The sequence below is a fragment of the Lacerta agilis genome, chromosome 16, assembly GCF_009819535.1.
Source record: "Lacerta agilis isolate rLacAgi1 chromosome 16, rLacAgi1.pri, whole genome shotgun sequence".
In the NCBI taxonomy this organism is placed as follows: domain Eukaryota; kingdom Metazoa; phylum Chordata; class Lepidosauria; order Squamata; family Lacertidae; genus Lacerta; species Lacerta agilis.
The window spans coordinates 29,079,802-29,099,184 of NC_046327.1; the positions used below are offsets into that span (position 1 = coordinate 29,079,802).

Consider the following 19,383-nt stretch of genomic DNA (forward strand, 5'->3'; position numbering starts at 1 on the left):
TTGTAAAAAGAGAGGGAGACCAATACTACTGTCACAAAGATACGGCTGTGGCCCCGCAGCATAAATACCTACGTTGGGCAAACTCTTTTTCAATATTGATGGGTACTGTCAGGGACGTGGGAGAGTGGTGCTGCTCTCCTTAGAAAAAAAACACACGATTGTTTTCACAAAAGGACTGCAGAATATATGCTTAGAGGCAAGGCTGTGGGGACAAGTTCATCCCAAGATTTTTTTCCCCCTTTCCATATTGAACTGATAGCAGCAAAGGAAACACAAGACGGGTATCATGATGGTGACCTAGCAGAGAACAGCCTTTCACTGGCAAGCAAGGACACACGACATCACAAAACACTCGTGCAGAATGCAATATAGGATAGACGCCCAAGGCCCAATTCATAGGGAACACCGTGAAAGAAAGGGACGTGCTGTCATTGTTTTTAAGTTAGCCAAACCACTTAAGAAGCTTGTTTCTCCATACTGCATGGCATCTGCATGTTTCTGCTTATAGGAGGCTGCCATGCTGCTAGAGTGATGGATGAACTCAAATCAGAGATGCTACGCATGAGGAAGACGGGAGGGGGTGCACACATACCGCTGGGATCAGGGCCAAGGAAAGGAGGGCAAAGGGTGGGCAGAAAGGGCTCAAGAATTAACAGGAATTAATGTTATATCTCCTTCGTGCACGGGAGAGCGGGCTGCTGTCTTTTAAAAAATAGGCAAATTAAAGATTAGTTGCTATGGGGAGAGACACAGTTCCCTTTGGCAGTTCCGGCAATATCACTAGGTAGCATCCTCTCCTCTCACCGGGCATTGATGGAAGAGCCAGGTAGTGTAATGGAAGGTGGGAACTTGCAAGACAGATCTCTCCATCCTAAAGCCCTGACCGCCACAAAGCACCAACTATTCTTTCCCCCCAACGGATTAAATAAAACAACAGTAATAATTAACTTAAAATAAAGGTGCAAGGAATGATGGCATGAGATTATGTGGCTTGTTTGTCCAGTTCTTCCTCCCTCTTCTTGCTTCTGTCTGACGCACAAACGCCCCCCCCCAGAACAGTCATTTCAGGCCATTGCCAACTGTGAGGACAGCGGCCGAGGGGCTCATTTGCCGTACACGCTTTCATCACTGTAAGCCACATACAGAAAATAATCCTCCTCGTGATTATCCTGGGGGAATAAAAATGTGGGGTGGGAGGAAAGAGAGGAGCAGAAGTCAACATCATTGTAATCTAACTAATAATAATAATAATAATAATAATAATAATAATAATAATGTATTTATACCGTGCCCAACAGAATATTAAAAACACAATAAAACACCAAACATTAAAAACTTCCCTAAACAGGGCTGCCTTCAGATGTCTTCTAAAAAAACAGTCAGATCGTTGTTTATTTCCTTGACATCTGATGGGTGTTCCACAGGGCAGGCGCCACTACTGAGAAGGCCCTCTGCCTCGTTCCCTGTAACAGTGTAACCTCATTTCTCACATTGAGGGAACTGCCAGAAGGACCTCGGTGCTGGACCTCAGTGTCCGGGCTGAACGATGAGGGTGGAGACGCTCCTTCAGTTATACAGGGCTGAGGCCGTTTAGGGCTTTAAAGGTCAGCACCAATCAATCAATTTATTTATTGCATTAGCCCTATGGCCATAGCACATAGTAAAAGACCAGGCAGTAGCCTGACACAATTATGCAGATAATACAACAGATACAGTTAAAACAATTGGTAGTAAAATCATACAGGTTAAAACAAATAAAATAAAAAAGCACTAGCAGGCGTGATGACAGTGTCCATGTTGGGAATATACATAAGACTAAGGCTAAGGGAAGTTGGCCAAAAAGGTGGTCCTGAGTTTCAGGGCCTGTAAGATGTAGATGGCCACTCCACGTGAAACCAAGGGGTTGGCATCCACCAGTAGATATTTCATGCGGTCATCATCCCTGGCGATAGACAGCGGGATTAGAGAGAGAAGCCTGGATCTTATTGAGGCATATAGTGGGCAGTAGAGGAAGAAGTGAATAAAGTCCTCTATCTTTCCATTGTTGCATGGGCAGAGTCGAAGATCCAGAGGGGTGTTGGAAAATACACCCTGTAGGAATGGCATGAAATCGAGCCAGTGTAAAGGCCCTTCTCAGCGTAGGATCCATCAGATCACTCAGATAGTGGGCCAGAGATCTAACTACCTTCACACGAGGGAACCACGTGGAGAGTCTGGCCGCACTAGATAGTTCTTGATCAAGGGCAGCGTCCCTAGCAAGAATCCAGTCGCGAATTTTGTCCTTGTCCCATGAGGATAAGGTCAGCACCAATACTTTGAATTAGGCTCAAGCATGCTGGTCAAATGAGGCTGGTTATCCCACATGCTGAACCAAAGTAAGATTCCCCCCCCCCCCAATTAGTTAGGTGCAAACTATTTGTAAAACAGCAATGCTTAAATGTCTGCACTATCTTTGCAAGGGTGAATAACAGGGAGAAAACCAAAACCGGTCCGTGCCCCTGTGAGATCTCATTGGCCACATGCCCATGACTTCTTGGTAGCCCCCATCGGGTCTAGTGGGCACGAGCTGCCACCAGTTCTCCCCCTGCTGTCAACACTTTGAATTGTGCTCGGAAACGTACTAGGAGCCAATATTATTCTGTGGCGGGGGAGGAGATAGGCTGTATGGAGAGACCCTTCTAACCTTTGGATCCAGCAACTGTTTAAAGGTAAGCCAGGCTAGTTTCCACTGTTGGGGGGGGGGTAGGCTCTGTGATGGGCCATTAAGGGAAACCAAGGAAAGGGGCTCTGTGTGAGCCACTAAATGGATCACACACACACACACACACACACACACACACACACCAAACTCATGGTCAGTTAGAAGACAAAGCCAGAGTTTGGAGTGCAGTTTGGCAGCGATGTGACCCAGAAGTAAAGCAGCTAGCTGGAGAGAGAAAGAGCCAGAGCAACGCTTGAGAGCAATGTGTGATTTCTGTTTGAATCCAAGTCTGCGGCTCTGGGAGAAACAAGACCCTCTTGGGGTGCTGATGCTGTGGATATGTGTAAATAAGCCATCTATCATAAAGACACCACAGTCTCTACTGTGCTTCTTTCCCAAAAGGAAAACAAAAACCCTGGGTAAGTGTGCCTGGAGCCTCTGGAATCTCACACCGCTTGGAGATTGGGGAGGTCACAAAAATATGCAAAGGTGTGGAAAGCATGCTAGCCTTTGTGCACAACTCAACTTACTTGAAGGCCCACCTTTAGAAAACCCAACTTAAATTAAAAATTGAGATCTAGGCAGGAAGGGGTTTGGGGTGGGGTGGGGTGGGGGAAAGCTAAAGATGTTAACGTATCTATGAAGAACATTTTCAAAGTCCCAATTTGACTGAAGAGGGTAGTAAACCTAAGGGAGAAAATACTTTTTACTTCTTTAGATAGTCAGGCTACCCTATGCTTATAATAATATCCCTTTGAGAACACAAAACAGCTTGCACATTGCTCCCAGAGAGTCTTCTTCCAGGCAGCCTTCTAAGTTTCAGCAGTAAAATTGCATCATTTCTTTTTTTTAGACTATTCCCCCAAAATATCCATTCCTCACCCCCAATCACAATACATTTTAACCCTTCCATGTTACCCCCATTTTCAGATGGGGAACAAAGGCTGGGAGACTTGTCCAAAGTCAAACCCATCAACCTGGCTTGGAGGATTCATGCAAGCTGTTTTAAGCTTTCCTGTTTTTGTTTGTTTCGTTTGCATTTAAGATAAAATGACACAGATCAGCTGAAGGTAAACATTTTTAATACCCATGGTTTATTGGGAGAGAGTTAGAATGTTCCCTTGAAATCAGCGGAAGACAAATGTTCCCAACTTTGACTCGATGGGATACATCTGTAGTTGCCAGTTTGGAAAGCTTCATTTATACCAGGGTTTCCCAAACTTGGGTCTCCAGCTGTTACTAAGACTACAACTCCCATGATCCCTAGCTAGCAGGACCAGTGGTCAGGGATGATGGGAATTGAAGTCCAAAAACAGCTGGAGACCCAAGTCTGGGAAACTGATTTAAACTGAGCTGGTCCACATGCAATGCTAAACCACAGTTAAAAATAAACCATGGTTTAAAACAAATTTCCAGTGTGTTGATGCATGCTACTCTAACGGCTGCTTTGCTCCTCATCCTTTTAGGCAGCCAGAAGGAAACAAGTCACAGCACTGACCAGGGTCTGATTTGTTTATCTCCAAACAAACCATGAAAGGAAGCCAAGATTTCTTCCTGGCTTACTGTTTGTGGTTTACACATGATGCCAACGCTGGTTTGTTTCCTCCCAGCTACAGTGGTGCACCGCTAGAAGAAAATAATTCGTCCTGCGAAAATTTTCGTCCTGCGAAAATTTTCGTCTAGCGAAGCGGCAATGACAGTCGCGCTTTTGCTAAATGAAAAAAAAAAGACGAAAATTTTTCGTCTTGCGAAGCAGCCCCATTGACTTTTTCGTCTAGCGGGGCAGCTTCCGCTAGACGAATGCTGTTCGTCTAGCGAGTTTTTCGTCTAGCGAGGCATTCGTCTAGCGGGGGACCACTGTACTTAAAAGGAGAAGTGGTGGAACAGCACCACGGCATTTTAAGACAGCACGGACCAGCACATTGCCCATTTGCGGTCAACCATTATTTATTTTTAACTTATGTTATCTATCCTTATCCAACAGAGGAAGAAAACTACCAGGAACCATAAATCTCCCTATCTGTCTAGTGTGACAATTCTAACGACAGCACCTTCCCAGTGTGGTCTTCTTCCAGATGCTCACATAAAACAACTGAACTGCTGTAAGGGTTCGTGGTGCTCCTCACGAGTAAGAGGTGACGACTCAGGATCTGTCTGTTTACATCAGTTTTATTATACAGATATGTACAAGACAGGGCTCCTAATATCCATGACTGCCCCAGTCACTCTCAGATTCCGGAAGTGGCGCTTTCCAATTGCGCCTCCAACAAAAAAGCCTGAGGACCCCCCCCCGTCTCCTCCTTTCCTCTTTCTGTTTGAGCCCCCTACGTAATTGGGGCGACGGAACTACCATTTCCCCCTCCGTCCCTGAACTGCTGAATTGGTGTCGGGACCCTGCAGCGTCTGACTGCCCTTCCACCACGAAACTCTCTCCCTGCCTGTCACTCCCACAGGAAGTCTCTGGGCTCCTCAGGCGGTGTTGGGTACTCTCAGCATCCCAGGTGCCTCCCTCCACCCCAGCCTGCTCTCTGCTGCCTCTGGAGGCTCCCCTGACAACTGCACAAGAAAAAGGTAAGATTCTTCTCAATATTTGCAAGGCATGGAAGTGCTGTAAATTATTTTCCACAAAGCAGACTTGCACTTCTTTTCTGCTTGCTCCTTTGCTTATGAAACAATACAATGTGCAATAGGGAAAATGGGCATGTGGATGCAGGACAACTCTCTCTCTCTCTCTCCCTGCCTCTTATTCTAGATTTACAAAATATGGGTTAATTAAAGCAAAGTACTCCACCCAAGCTTACTGTGTCTATGCAGAGTTGTGCCCTTCTGCTCTAGAACATCGTTTCTCCATAAATGACCTATGTGGTAACTTGATTTCTAACTTGAAATACTTCCATACAGCTTCTACCAACAGGTAACATGATAATAAAGTACTCTGAGTTCGTTTTTTGTTTTTTTTAATTAAATGTTCATCTGGGAACACTAATGGGCACCAGGGTGCCTGGGACAACCCAGACAGATGAGCAGGGTACAAATCATCATCATCATCATTTCTCTGACTCTGACAAAGTTACTCCTCCTCTAGATGTTGAAATATTTTTTACAGTGGTACCTCAGGTTACAAACGCTTCAGATTACAGACTCCGCTAACCCAGAAATAGTACCTAGGGTTAAGAACTTTACCTCAGGATGAGAATGGAAATCGCACGGCGGTGGCACGGCGGCAGCAGGAGGCCCCATTAGCTAAAGTGGTACCTCAGGTTAAGAACAGTTTCAGGTTAAGAACGGACCTCCAGAATGAATTAAAGTTCTTAACCTGAGGTACCACTTTAACTACTTATAGACGGGCCGACATCACTCTAGATATCAGACAGTGTTGCGTTTCAAGGAAGGCTCTGAGCAACACAAGCTATTCAGCTGAATTTGGCTACTTAAGAGCCGAGGAATTAATTCAGAAGTTTAGTCTAAGCATCTCCAGGGTATGACCTTAATAGCTTGCCCTGGAAGATGATACCTCCCTGTTTGGTTAATAATAGAAAATGTCCTTTAGGCAGGTAGGATAATTAATGAGTAACTAGGTTTCCTAGATTCTCCTTCCTCAGAGGGAATATTTCCTCTCGTTTTTTGTCTTTTTGTTTTTTTCAGATTAATGGAGAGTTTGTTGCATTATTTAATTATTTTACTGCATTTTCTTACATTTATTTCCTGCCACATCTCCTGTCCTGGAAGAAAGTGTGGTACGTGTGTTTTCCAGCCAGGAACTGACCAGACCTGTTGAGTTTTACCCAGGTGTTGGCTTCATGTGCCTTCATACCATATTCTTGGGACAATCTTCTGAACTAAGATAGTTCAAAGAAGTCTGCAGCTTCTTGCAAGTTTGCAAGTCTGGAGCCTTTTGTTTCATACTGCCCACAGAACCAGAATGCGTCTTGCAACAAGCTATTATTAAGCTCCAGGAAGTCCACCATTAGGATGGAATGACAGCCTCTTACTTACTTCGTACAGCTGGCCCATCGTAGCACTGGTGGGAGGAATGGTGTTGTTGACAAAGAAGAACAGGGCGTCTTCTGGCCTCAGGTGGATTCGCTTTCGGATCAAGAAGTAGAACTGGCCAACTACAGTTGGTGGGGAGAGGAAGAGTAAAAAAAAAAAATGGCACATTGGCAATCACTCAAATTTCAAAACCCTGTACTGGTGAAACTCGAAAAATTAGAATATCGTGGAAAAGTCCATTTATGTAAGCAACTGTTTTCATTAGCTACTGGAGTTTAATTTATGAGATAGACACATGACATGCAAAGCGAGATATGTCAAGCCTTTGTTTGTTATAATTGTGATGATTTTGGCGTACAGCTGATGAAAACCCCAAAGCTGAGATTGTTAATTTGGGGTTCTCATCAGCTGTACGCCACAATTATAACAAATAAAGGCTTGACATATCTCGCTTTGCATGTCACGAGTCTATCTCATGTATTAGTTTCACCTTTTAAGTTGAATTACTGAAAGAAATGAACCTTTCCACGATGTTCTAATTTTTCGAGTTTCACCTGTACAGTTTCAGAGATAAATAGCTAAGGGATCACCTTTTCCCACAAATAAGTGTCCACATGCGGTGATCTTTGTTGGAGGCCCTTTTCTGGTTACTCCTGACTTCTCAAGTGAGGTGGAGGGTGACATGAGGGGTCCTTCTCAGTTGTGGCCCCCCAGTTCTGGAACATTCTCTTCACGTAAGATTAATCTGGCATCTACTCCCATGTTTTGTGATAACAAGACTTGATTTGCCCAGTGCTTCTTAAACATTAACTTTTCCAAAAAAAACAAAAACACCATGGTTCTATCCTCCTGCTACGTTGCTCTCCTTTTGTGTTACTCGGCTCCTGTTTTATTATATATATATTTAGTTTCTTACTGAAATTCTTACTGTTAGCGGCCCTGAGATCATCGCTGAAGGTCTAAGATACAAAAGTACTAAATGAAACTCTTAATCTCAAGGTTGTGGGTTCAAGACCCATCTTGGGCAAAAGATTCCTGCATTGCAGGGCATTGGGCTAGATGTTCCTTGTGGTCCCTTCCAAAACTACAATTCTATGATTCTATGAAAGGCAAAACAGACTAATAAGCAGCTCTGTTAACATCTCCAAACAGGACCCTGCAGTGCAGTTGTTGCTGTTGTTGTTAAGTGCTTTTTTCTGGGGGGAATGCAGGGGTAGGCATACCCCTAAACCAGGGCTGTTCAACAGGTCGATCTCGATCTACTGGTCGATCTCGAGTCATCCCTGGTTGATTCTGGTAGATCTCCTGATCCTGATGGACCCCACCCGCCCCCCACAAAAAAGCGTAACAACTTTGGGTCTTCCTCCCCCCAAAAAGCTCAACAGTCTTTTTTTAGTGGGAGTAGATTGTAGTCTCTTGGAAGTTGGACCTGCCTACCCTAAACATTTTGTGAATCTTAGTACTTGTGTCCATTTACTGTATGTATTTTTCCTGATTTGAACTATAAAATGGTGATTTTCTTGAGTCAAAATGAGAGTACCCCTAAACATTTCTTTTTGGGAAAAAAGCACTGTTGTTGTTGTTGTTTTGTAGTGCCAAAATCTCTCCAACCTGTGCTGTAGCACTCTTTGGACGGGTGGCCTGCAACACTTCTGCAGATTCTGTTCAAACCACCCAATGCTCTGCTCTTTCGAGATACTGGTTCATAACAGCAGTGCTTCCCCTTGGGAATGTAGCTTACCAGTCTCTGTATGCACTCCCAGAGGCAATTACAATTACTGGGGGGGGGGGGCACTGGATACATGGACCAGGTCAATGACTCCTACTCTTGGTCCTTGCTAGTTAAAAAAAAAAATGGTTCCCATATAATACAACTTAGGAAAGTTATAAATGCCATCATGGTGAAATTTAAATTCAGAACTGCCATTTCCCCACTGATCAATCTTATATTTAGATTTGTTTTACAGAACCATAAAAGAATAAATACTTGTTATGCAAGAGGATAAATGACCAGGATACAATTCTCTGCTGGGGGGTAAAAAAAGGAAAAGTACCAGGACCACAAGGTTAGCTTTGTTTTGTTATTTAGGTCCTAATTGGGGGGTGACAACTAGCAGATGGATGACATGTAATCTCTATTCTGGATGCTTAAAGGTAAAGGTAAAGGAACCCCTGACCATTAGGTCCAGTCGTGTCCGACTCTGGGGTTGCAGCACTCACCTCGCTTTATTGGCCGAGGGAGCCGGCGTACAGCTTCCAGGTCATGTGGCCAGCATGACTAAGCTGCTTCTGGCGAACCAGAGCAGCGCACGGAAACGCAGTTTACCTTCCCACTGGAGCGATACCTATTTTTCTACTTGCACTTTGATGTGCTTTCGAACTGCTAGGTGGGCAGGAGCTGGGACCGAACAACGGGAGCTCACCCCGTGGCAGGGATTCGAACCGCCGACCATCTGATCAGCAAGCCCTAGGCTCTGTGGTTTAACCCACAGCGCCACCCGCGTCCCATGGATGCTTAGCAGCTGAGAAATCTGAACGCTGGCAACCTGTTAAGGTTGTTTTCAAGAAAAGCTGGATTTTTTCACCCAAGGTGCGGAGAACCACTGAATTAAACTTCCATGAAACTGCATTCACCAGAGTTTTCCACGCTGTGCTATGAAGATAACAAAACATTTTTCCCGAAGGCAAAGAGACTGAGGGAAAGAGGAGGCCACCAACTCTATCACTTGTTGAAAAACCATCCTTAAATACCGTATATACTCGAGTATAAGTCGACCCAAATATAAGCCGAGGCACCTAATTTCCCTACAAAAATGTGGGAAAGCTTATTGACTCAAGTATAAGCCGGTCCACCTTTGCCACTGTGGTAGAGGAGGAACGAGCAGCCCAAAGCAGCCATTTGGGCTGCTCCTTCCTCTTCCTCCTTTGCTGCTGTGGAGCTCACCCCATCGCAGGGTTTCGAACCGCCATTCTTCTGATCAGCAAGCCCTAGGGCTCTGTGGTTTAACTCACAGCGCAATGTTCCCTTGTGTTATACAGAGAAGGCTGGGATCCTGTCCTGTTTAAGCAGGAGCCAGGGAAAGTGAGCACCTGTGGGGTTTTAATACTTCCTTAACTGATAGGCTTTCTGCCTTCTGGGGTCTAAAGTTTGCATTTATGTGAGCAGTTCAGGAATGGAACAAGCTGCCTGGGGAGAGTAAAGAACCACCGTTCTTGCACACTTAAGGAATGGTTGACTTGAGTATAAGCCGAGGGCAGCTTTTAAAGCACAAAAAGTGTGCTGAAAAACTAGGCTTATACTCAAGTATATATGGTACCAACGCAAAAATAGATAATGAAATGTGCCTTGTTTACCTGTGAGATCAGATGGGACAAGGTACTTCCTCTTGTCCAGATCAGGTACTCTGGCTTTGGGTGCCTTCTCTACAATCACCTGGAGAGAGAAAAGGAGCAGGAAGGAAAATAAGAACCAATATCCCTTGAAGAGAAGCTATGCTACCTTTCCCCGTGCCTGCAAATTCTCCCTGTTGAGCTTAATAAGGAAAGGATGCAAGCCATGTAAAACACGGCAATGTGAGGATCCTCAGTTGGATTGGAAAGAAAATATCCCGTGAACTTTCCACAGTAGGAACACAAGTCACAAAGCAGGAAAAATAGCAACAAGAGATGCTTGTTTCCATCTACAGTGGTACCTCAGGTTACAGACGCTTCAGGTTACAGTCTCCGCTAAGCCAGAAATAGTACCTCGGGTTAAGAACTTTGCTTCAGGATGAGAAGAGAAATTGTGTGGAGGCAATGCAGCGGCAGTGGGAGGCCCCATTAGCTAAAGTGGTGCTTCAGGTTAAGAACAGACCTCCAGAACGAATTAAGTTCTTAACCCGAGGTACCACTGTACAAACTTTTGACTCCTCTTCATAGTTTCTAAGGCTACCTGATACTTATACATATATAAATCTGAGTTATTCATGCGCAACTTCATTCAGTCTGTTAAAGCTGCTGTTTTGGACGTGCATTATATATATACACGCACAGTGCTGCTAGTGGGTCTAAACCTCAAAATCAGTTTTAAACTCTAATTATACATATTTTTTCTCAGAAATGTTTCTAATTTTGTGTTAGTACAGAGTGACTCTGAATATACTGCAAAAGAAGTTACTTAAACAACTTTACATTTGCCTATAAAACTTCAAAACAACTACTTTCAGATGCACTGGTGGCAAAATGTGTTGTCCTTGACCCAAAATGTGTTGTCCTTGACCCAATATATCTCTATCTAGACACCATTTTAAAAAAGATTTCCTTGGGCTGCCTCTAAGGAAAAGCTTGTTGAAATTACTGTGTACTGCATCTTTTGCCTAGCAAATTTTCTCACCTGAGCCTACTTTTATCTTTCACCTTTTATATCATAACAAGTCTCAGATCTTTGTCTCAGTAACATTGTTGTTGTTCAGTCGTTCAGTCGTGTCCGACTCTTCGTGACCCCATGGACCAGAGCACGCCAGGCACGCCTATCATTCACTGCCTCCCGCAGTTTGGCCAAACTCATGTTAGTAGCTTCGAGAACACTGTCCAACCATCTCATCCTCTGTCGTCCCCTTCTCCTCGTTCCCTCCATCTTTCCCAACATCAGGGTCTTTTCCAGGGAGTCTTCTCTTCTCATGAGGTGGCCAAAGTACTGGAGCCTCAGCCTCAGGATCTGTCCTTCCAGTGAGCACTCAGGGCCGATTTCCTTGAGAATGGATAGGTTTGATCTTCTTGCAGTCCATGGGACTCTCAAGAGTCTCCTCCAGCACCATAATTCAAAAGCATCAATTCTTCGGCGATCAGCCTTCTTGACGGTCCAGCTCTCACTTCCGTACATTACTACTGGGAAAACCATAGCTTTAACTATACGGACCTTTGTTGGCAAGGTGATGTCTTTGCTTTTTAAGATGCTGTCTAGGTTTGTCATTGCTTTTCTCCCAAGAAGCAGGCGTCTTCTAATTTCGTGACTGCTGTCACCATCTGCAGTGATCATGGAACCCAAGAAAGTGAAATCTCTAACTGCCTCCATTTCTTCCCCTTCTATTTGCCAGGAGGTGATGGGACCAGTGGCCATGATCTTAGTTTTTTTGATGTTGAGCTTCAGACCATATTTTGCGCTTTCCTCTTTCACCCTCATTAAAAGGTTCTTCAATTCCTCCTCACTTTCTGCCATCAAGGTTGTATCATCAGCATATCTGAGGTTGTTGATATTTTTTCCGGCGATCTTAATTCCGGTTTGGGATTCATCCAGCCCAGCCTTTCGCATGATGAATTCTGCATATAAGTTAAATAAGCAGGGAGACAATATACAGCCTTGTCGTACTCCTTTCCCAATTTTGAACCAATCAGTTATTCCATATCCAGTTCTAACTGTAGCTTCTTGTCCCAAATAGAGATTTCTCAGGAGACAGATGAGGTGATCCGGCACTCCCATTTCTTTAAGAACTTTCCATAGTTTGCTGTGGTCGACACAGTCAAATGCTTTTGCGTAGTCAATGAAGCAGAAGTAGATGTTTTTCTGGAACTCTCTAGCTTTCTCCATAATCCAGCGCATGTTTGCAATTTGGTCTCTGGTTCCTCTGCCCCTTCGAAATCCAGCTTGCACTTCTGGGAGTTCTCGGTCCACGTACTGCTTAAGCCTGCCTTGTAGAATTTTAAGCATAACCTTGCTAGCGTGTGAAATGAGTGCAATTGTGCGGTAGTTAGAGCATTCTTTGGCACTGCCCTTCTTTGGAATTGGGATGTAAACTGATCTTCTCCAATCCTCTGGCCACTGCTGAGTTTTCCAAACTTGTTGGCATATTGAGTGTAGCACCTTAACAGCATCATCTTTTAGGATTTTAAATAGTTCAGCTGGAATATCATCACTTCCACTGGCCTTGTTGTTAGCAAGGCTTTCTAAGGCCCATTTGACTTCACTCTCCAGGATGTCTGGCTCAAGGTCAGCAACCACACTACCTGGGGTGTATGAGACCTCTATATCTTTCTGGTATAGTTCCTCTGTGTATTCTTGCCACCTCTTCTTGATGTCTTCTGCTTCTGTTAGGTCCTTTCCACTTTTGTCCTTAATTGTGGTAATCTTTGTACGAAATGTTCCTTTCATATCTCCAATTTTCTTGAACAGATCTCTGGTTTTTCCCATTCTGTTATTTTCCTCTATTTCTTTGCATTGCTCGTTTAGAAAGGCCCTCTTGTCTCTCCTTGCTATTCTTTGGAAATCTGCATTCAATTTCCTGTATCTTTCACTATCTCCCTCGCATTTTGCTTGCCTTCTCTCCCCCGCTATTTTTAAGGCCTCATTGGACAGCCACTTTGCTTTCTTGCATTTCTTTTTCATTGGGATGGTTTTCGTTGCTGCCTTCTGTATAATGTTACGAGCCTCCATCCACAGTTCTTCAGGCACTCTATCCACCAAATCTAAGTCCTTAAACCTGTTTTTCACTTCAACTGTGTATTCATAAGGAATTTGATTTAGATTGTATCTTACTGGCCCAGTGGTTTTTCCTACTTTCTTCAGTTTAAGCTGGAATTTTGCTATAAGAAGCTGATGATCAGAGCCACAGTCAGCTCCAGGTCTTGTTTTTGCTGAGTGTATAGAGCTTCTCCATCTTTGGCTGCAGAGAATATAATCAATCTGATTTCGATGTCGCCCATCTGGTGATGTCCATGTGTAGAGTCGTCTCTTGTGTTGTTGGAAAAGAGTGTTTGTGATGACCAGCTTGTTCTCCTGACAGAACTCTATTAGCCTTTGCCCTGCTTCATTTTGAACTCCAAGGCCAAACTTGCCAGTTGTTCCTTTTATCTCTTGACTCCCTACTTTAGCATTCCAATCCCCTATAATGAGAAGAACATCCTTCTTTGGTGTCATTTCTATAAGGTGTTGTAAGTCTTCATAGAATTGGTCAATTTCAGTTTCTTCAGCACTGGAAGTTGGTGCATAAACTTGGATTACTGTGATGTTAAAAGGACTGCCTTGGATTCGTATCGAGATCATTCTATCATTTTTGAAGTTGCATCCCAGTACAGCTTTCGCCACTCTTTTGTTGACTATGAGGGCCACTCCATTTCTTTTACGGGATTCCTGCCCGCAGTAGTAGATATGATAGTCATCTGAACTGAATTCGCCCATTCCCGTCCATTTTAGTTCACTGATGCCTAGGATGTCAATGTTTATTCTTGCCATCTCATTTTTGACCACATCCAGCTTACCAAGGTTCATGGTTCTTACATTCCAGGTTCCTATGCAATACTTTTCTTTACAGCATTGGACTTTCCTTTCGCTTCCAGGCATATCCGCAACTGAGTGTCCTTTCGGCTTTGGCCCAGCCGCTTCATCAGCTTTGGATCTACTTGTACTTGTCCTCCGCTCTTCCCCAGTAGCATGTTGGACGCCTTCCGACCTGAGGGGCTCATCTTCCAGCGTCATATCTTTTATATGCCTGTTGTCTTTGTCCATGGAGTTTTCTTGGCAGGGATACTGGAGTGGGTTGCCAGTTCCTCCTCCAGGTGGATCACGTTTGGTCCAAACTCTCCACTATGACCTGTCCATCTTGGGTGGCCCTGCACGGCATAGCTCATAGCTTCCCTGAGTAATTCAAGCCCCTTCGCCACGACAAGGCAGTGATCCATGAAGGGGCTCAGTAACATGGCCATGGAATATGTATTTACCTTCACTGAACAAGTTTAAAATGCCCCTGACTCCATTAATTAGTCAAATTTAAAAACAACAACCCAACAACCGTTGAATTGTTAGCTTTCATAATTTTCCACAGCAGGCATTCCATGGGGTCAGGTTGGTCACTGCATGAAAACCTGTCCATTTTATTAGTTTCCCCTAGTTCATATAACAAGACAAACATATATATTGAAAACAAAATAAAAATAAAAAATTCCTTCCAGTAGCACCAACTAAGTTTGTTCTTGGTATGAGCTTTCGTGTGCATGCACACTTCTTCAGACGAAAGCTCATACCAAGAACAAACTTAGTTGGTCTCTAAGGTGCTACTGGAAGGAATTTTTTATTTTATTTTGTTTTGACTATGGCAGACCAACACGGCTACCTACCTGTAACTGGAACTGTATATATTGAAATTTATAGACCTAACTGGTGCAGAGAGAGAGAGAGAGAGAGAGAGAGTGCTACAGGGCAGTGTTTTTCAACCACTGTTCCGCGGCACACTAGTGTGCCGTGAGATGTTGCCTGGTGTGCCGTGGGAAAAATTGAAAAATTACTTTATATATAGTCAATATAGGCACAGAGTTAATTTTTTTAACATTTTCTAATGGTGGTGTGCCTCGTGATTTTTTTCATGAAACAAGTGTGCCTTTGCCCAAAAAAGGTTGAAAAACACTGCTACAGGGGGTAGGAAACCAATGAGTTAACAGACAAAGGAATTTGGTTTTTTTTGGGGGGGGGAGGCAGGGGAGCAGGGCTGGATCCAGTGGGAGCTAAGGCCCTGCACACGTATTTTTCACATTGCAAAGAGCACCAAAGAAGGTGCTTGGAGGCACAATCCTGTCTGCCTGTGTTATTTCTTCTGAAATTAAGGGGGACCACTGAAGGTATCTTGCGCAGGAACCCTGCAAAATCCTGGCACACCAGCCCAAGAGGACATGCACTATGGAGTACAAAAACAAACAAGGCAGTTAGCAATGCAGCCCTCCTGAGTTAGTAAAACATAAAAAATCGCAAAGATATGTGAGCTGGAAGGTGTCATGTCAGTTATCGCTACCTCTTTCTTGTCCCTTGTCTTCTCTCATCCCTTATTTAAAATTCTGCAGTTATAGGTAGGTAGCCGTGTTGGTCTACCATAGTCAGAACAAAATAATAATAATAATAATAACAAACTTAGTTGGTCTCTAAGGTGCTACTGGAAGGAATTTTTATTTTTATTTTTGTTTTGTTTTAAAATTCTGCTGTGTTTTGTTTTTTTAAAGAACCATCGCTGCAGAAAGCAAAGATCTCATAAGCATAATAGCAAACTCAGTTCACTGTGGGGGGATCATTATGTAGCCATGCACAGGAGGGAGACTTGGGGAAAACCCCAAGATTTGCAAAAGTTGTGTGTGGGGGGGGGGATTCAGTGCAGTGAGAACTGAGCATGTGCAAAGGGCACAGAATGTTGACCAAGGATGAAGAATAGGAAACAGGGGAGGAAGAGGAAGAGGAACGGAACAGAAATGTTTAGGAAGCATGGCTGGCTGTTTCCTCCTGAACAGGAACCTTCCACGAAAAAATCATTTTGTTGCAAAGCCTACTCGTTTCGTAGAAAACAAAGACAGCAAAGAATTGTGCACAGGCTCGTGCCAGATATGGCTGTCACTAGGTAGCATCTGCTGTGGCCACGGATCTGTTACAGTGGAACTGAAACCAGCCGTCAGAAGAGAGGAAATGCAAGGATGCTCTGGCCCACTCTTGCCAGTCGTTTCAAAGGATCTTCCCACACAGAATATTGTACCTTTGGCTACATGAAGCCTGTGCTTTGCCACTGTGGATTTCATTTCTGGCACAGGCCAGAGGGAGCCTCACTGGACACCCCCTGCATGAAGCTGAGAAACGCCCTGCAGAGTCACACAACAACAAACACAAGGGCCTCCAGTCGATCCGTCTTCCATTCTTCCTGGAAAGGAAGTGCCATACTAGGCCAAAAGCACTTGCCACAAACTCTGCTGCCTGCTGCTTTTCCCACACACAGCCCTATTCCAGCCTTGGCCTAATCCCCTACTTTTCCAGCCCTCAGTTACACAGTCTGTTCTTATAGTTTTGAGATTGTTTACAGCTTTGTCGTCATCGTCGTCATCATCATCATCATCATCATCATGCCAGACATTCCTCCCCAGGAAATCCCCTTGGGCTGATGTACTGTGTGTCATCTCCCTTCAATGTGGGAACAACCCCACTCCCCAGGTTAAGTTGTTGCCCAGAACATCTGACAGGTTGTGAATATTTCGACACAAGTATCCAACAGCTCCTATAAGGCAACCTCAGTCTGCCCATCTGCCAACCAGGAAAAAAACACAACATTAATGAAACGAAGCTATCTTGTCGGCAAGGGATGGGGAACCCACACATGACGAAGGAGGAAAACAATAATAGCTGCGCTTTGATATTTTGAATCGAAGCTCGTTTCGTTCCGGCTTCTACAAATACCCCGAGTCATGGCAAAATTGTGAAGCAAGGTGCACTACCGCAACCGAAAGGAGATCCTCACGGATTGCTTTGAAGGGCCAGAAAAAGATGGGGCAAATGTGAGGCCCTTGTGAGACCATGACTTTGCTTTTCCTGTGTCCTCCCAGCTCTAGTCGCCAGCTTATTATTCTGGCATTGAAGGATCAGGAGATGGAGAGGCTTCAAAAGCAGGCCAGAATCTAGGGGAGGGGGAAAGAGATGCATCTCAACATTTGGGATGGGGGGGGGGGGCGGAGAGCTCCTGAATCTCTTTCTGAAGGTGACATCATTAACACATCCATTGTCCTTCTGCCTCCATGTTTGCTTGCCAGCGCGTGGGGGGGGGGTGACGAGGGAGGTGGCACAGGGGATTTAACTGCTTCCTCTCCACCAGACCTCAAGTCCACCAGATCAAGTCCAGGAAAGCGCAGGAGCATTTTGCATTCCGGCCCTCTAATATCCGGAGCCTGGCAGGCCCAAGGCACCCGTCTCCTCCCTCCCTTAAATCTTCAGGGATTTAAGCCTGCTCCCCCCGCCTCCAAATAAACCACCAGCCAAGATCATGCACACACAAAAAGGCACGATTATTGCGCCACTCACAGGCACCCGATCTGGGTATTTCTTCCGGATTTTCTCTCCTTCTTTTTTCCTGTACTCGAAAGGGTGGTCTTCCTTGTACTGGAACTTCATGGCTTGTCCAAAGACGCCAAGTTTCTTCTTTTCTTTCCCCTCCCTCTTTTCCTCCTTTCTCTCTCTTCCCTCCTAACCGGCAGCTCGCAATGCCTGCAAGGACCTGGCGGACGAAAAGTGATTCCCCGCGTCCCGACGCTGCAGCCCCGCGCGCGATCCTCTCGCTCGCTTCTTGTTTCTCCAGCAGCTGATCAAAGGCGACCCAGTGCGCGCGCGCGCGCCTTCCGAGCCCGGGCATTGTGACGTCGCCGGCGCCGAATCTGCATCGGCCTCCCGCCGGCCCGCCTCTTAGATTGCACCATTGCGAGGGCTGGGAGCGGGGAGGGCCGCCCGCCTGCAAAAATGCACGCCAAGTCTCTTGGCTGAAGCTCCGGCTGCTCCGTCCTCGAGAAGATCGCCGTCATGGTGCTTCAACCAAGTGCCTTGCAGGTCTGCTGGCTATTAACTAAGGACGGTGGCATAAGCGTCACATTGCCTTGGCCAGCAACCCTCGGGGTGGTCAGTGGAGCGCTCCCACTGCCCCCATTAAGGCAGCTGCGAAGTCCCATCTTAGCTGATGGGAAAGTTATACCAGTGTTTTTCAACCTTTTTTGGGCAAAGGCACACTTGTTTCATGAAAAAAATCACGAGGCACACCACCATTAGAAAATGTTAAAAAAATTAACTCTGTGCCTATATTGACTATATATAAAGTAATTCTCTTGAATAGGAATCAAATAAACAAATTTTTCCCACGGCACACCAGGCAACATCTCGTAGTGTGCCGCGGAACAGTGGTTGAAAAACACTGAGTTATACTATAGGATGCAAAACAGTAAATGGTCATAGCTGTTAAGTTTCAGATTTGAAAATAAGGGATCAGCACCCTCACCTGTCCCGGGGACATTACGGTTCTCAGGGACAGTCCACGCTGTGGTAATCCCCCCAGGCTACAAACCAATAAAGCCCTCTCCCCTCCACCCAACAGATGCCAAATAAAATAATAGGAGGAAGGGATATTTAGAAGTAAACATATAGGAACAAATTTCCATACCAGAATCATACATCATAAATTAACGTTGCAATGTTTCAAATAATATAAATGGGTTTACATTATCCTGCACCTCATTACACCAGTGCATTGCGAAAAGAATCAATTTCTCCATAAAGACATTGTGTGGTCAGGCGGAGTCCCCCGAATCCCGGGCAGCCCCTGAGGGAAATAACGACACGTGACGACGTTCTATGGGATTAAATTGGCCACAACTTTATTAAGATTCAGATGTAGGGAGACATTGGCTCAGGCATTGGGCGTTTATCCTTCTTAGCCGGGGTTCTGGGTAATTTCAGGGTTATCCAGCATGTGTGGGGAGTGGGCTAGCTCTGGAGAACATATGTTCAAGCAGATAGCTGCCCCCCCCCCGTTCGCCGCTGCTGCAGGGGGAGGGCAGTGATGACCTCTGGGCGTATGGTCAATGCCTCCCCCTGTAACCCCTTTAACGGGAACCCTGTTATCGCCACCGCAATGGGGGTGGGGGTCACCACCCCACGCCCCCCCCCAATTTTGTAAATGAGGCGGAGGTGGAGAACCATAAACATCAGCCTTGGAGGAAAGGTGGGATAGAAATGGAACAAACACATAAACAATGCAAGGATTCTTAACCAGAGTTTCCTTGCTTTTAAAGCAGGGGTTCCCAGATTTTGGTCCACGGACCAGCTTCAATTCAGTTGGTCCACAGCACATATGCATTAAAAATTAACTTTGATTTTTAATTGTGTTTTTGCTACTATTCCCTATATTGTATTGCGTTTTATTTTATTGCCGTTT

At 45.0% G+C, this 19,383-nt stretch overlaps 1 protein-coding gene across 1 annotated transcript; it reads right to left on the minus strand.

The window, feature by feature from the left end:
* Nucleotides 1–238: 238 nt before the first annotated feature.
* On the minus strand, nt 239–17,724 carry LOC117060760 (gamma-aminobutyric acid receptor-associated protein-like 1). The gene is made up of 4 exons (XM_033173282.1): nt 17,487–17,724; nt 10,049–10,127; nt 6,698–6,816; nt 239–1,169 (listed from the first exon to the last, which is right to left on the minus strand). The coding sequence occupies exons 1-4, from the start codon at nt 17,574–17,576 to the stop codon at nt 1,104–1,106; spliced, it is 354 nt and encodes a 117-aa protein (XP_033029173.1). The 5' UTR covers nt 17,577–17,724; the 3' UTR covers nt 239–1,103.
* Between the last annotated feature and the right edge of the window lie 1,659 nt (nt 17,725–19,383).

Bases quoted from the DNA above. Each gene is read 5' to 3' on its own strand.
- LOC117060760 (XM_033173282.1), bottom strand. From the start codon at position 17,576: ATGAAGTTCCAGTACAAGGAAGACCACCCTTTCGAGTACAGGAAAAAA. The intron at 10,128-17,486 runs GTGAGTGGCGCA...TTCTCTCTCCAG, and splicing joins AATACCCAGATCGGGTGCCT to GTGATTGTAGAGAAGGCACC. The intron at 6,817-10,048 runs GTAAACAAGGCA...CACCAACTGTAG, and splicing joins TGTCCCATCTGATCTCACAG to TTGGCCAGTTCTACTTCTTG.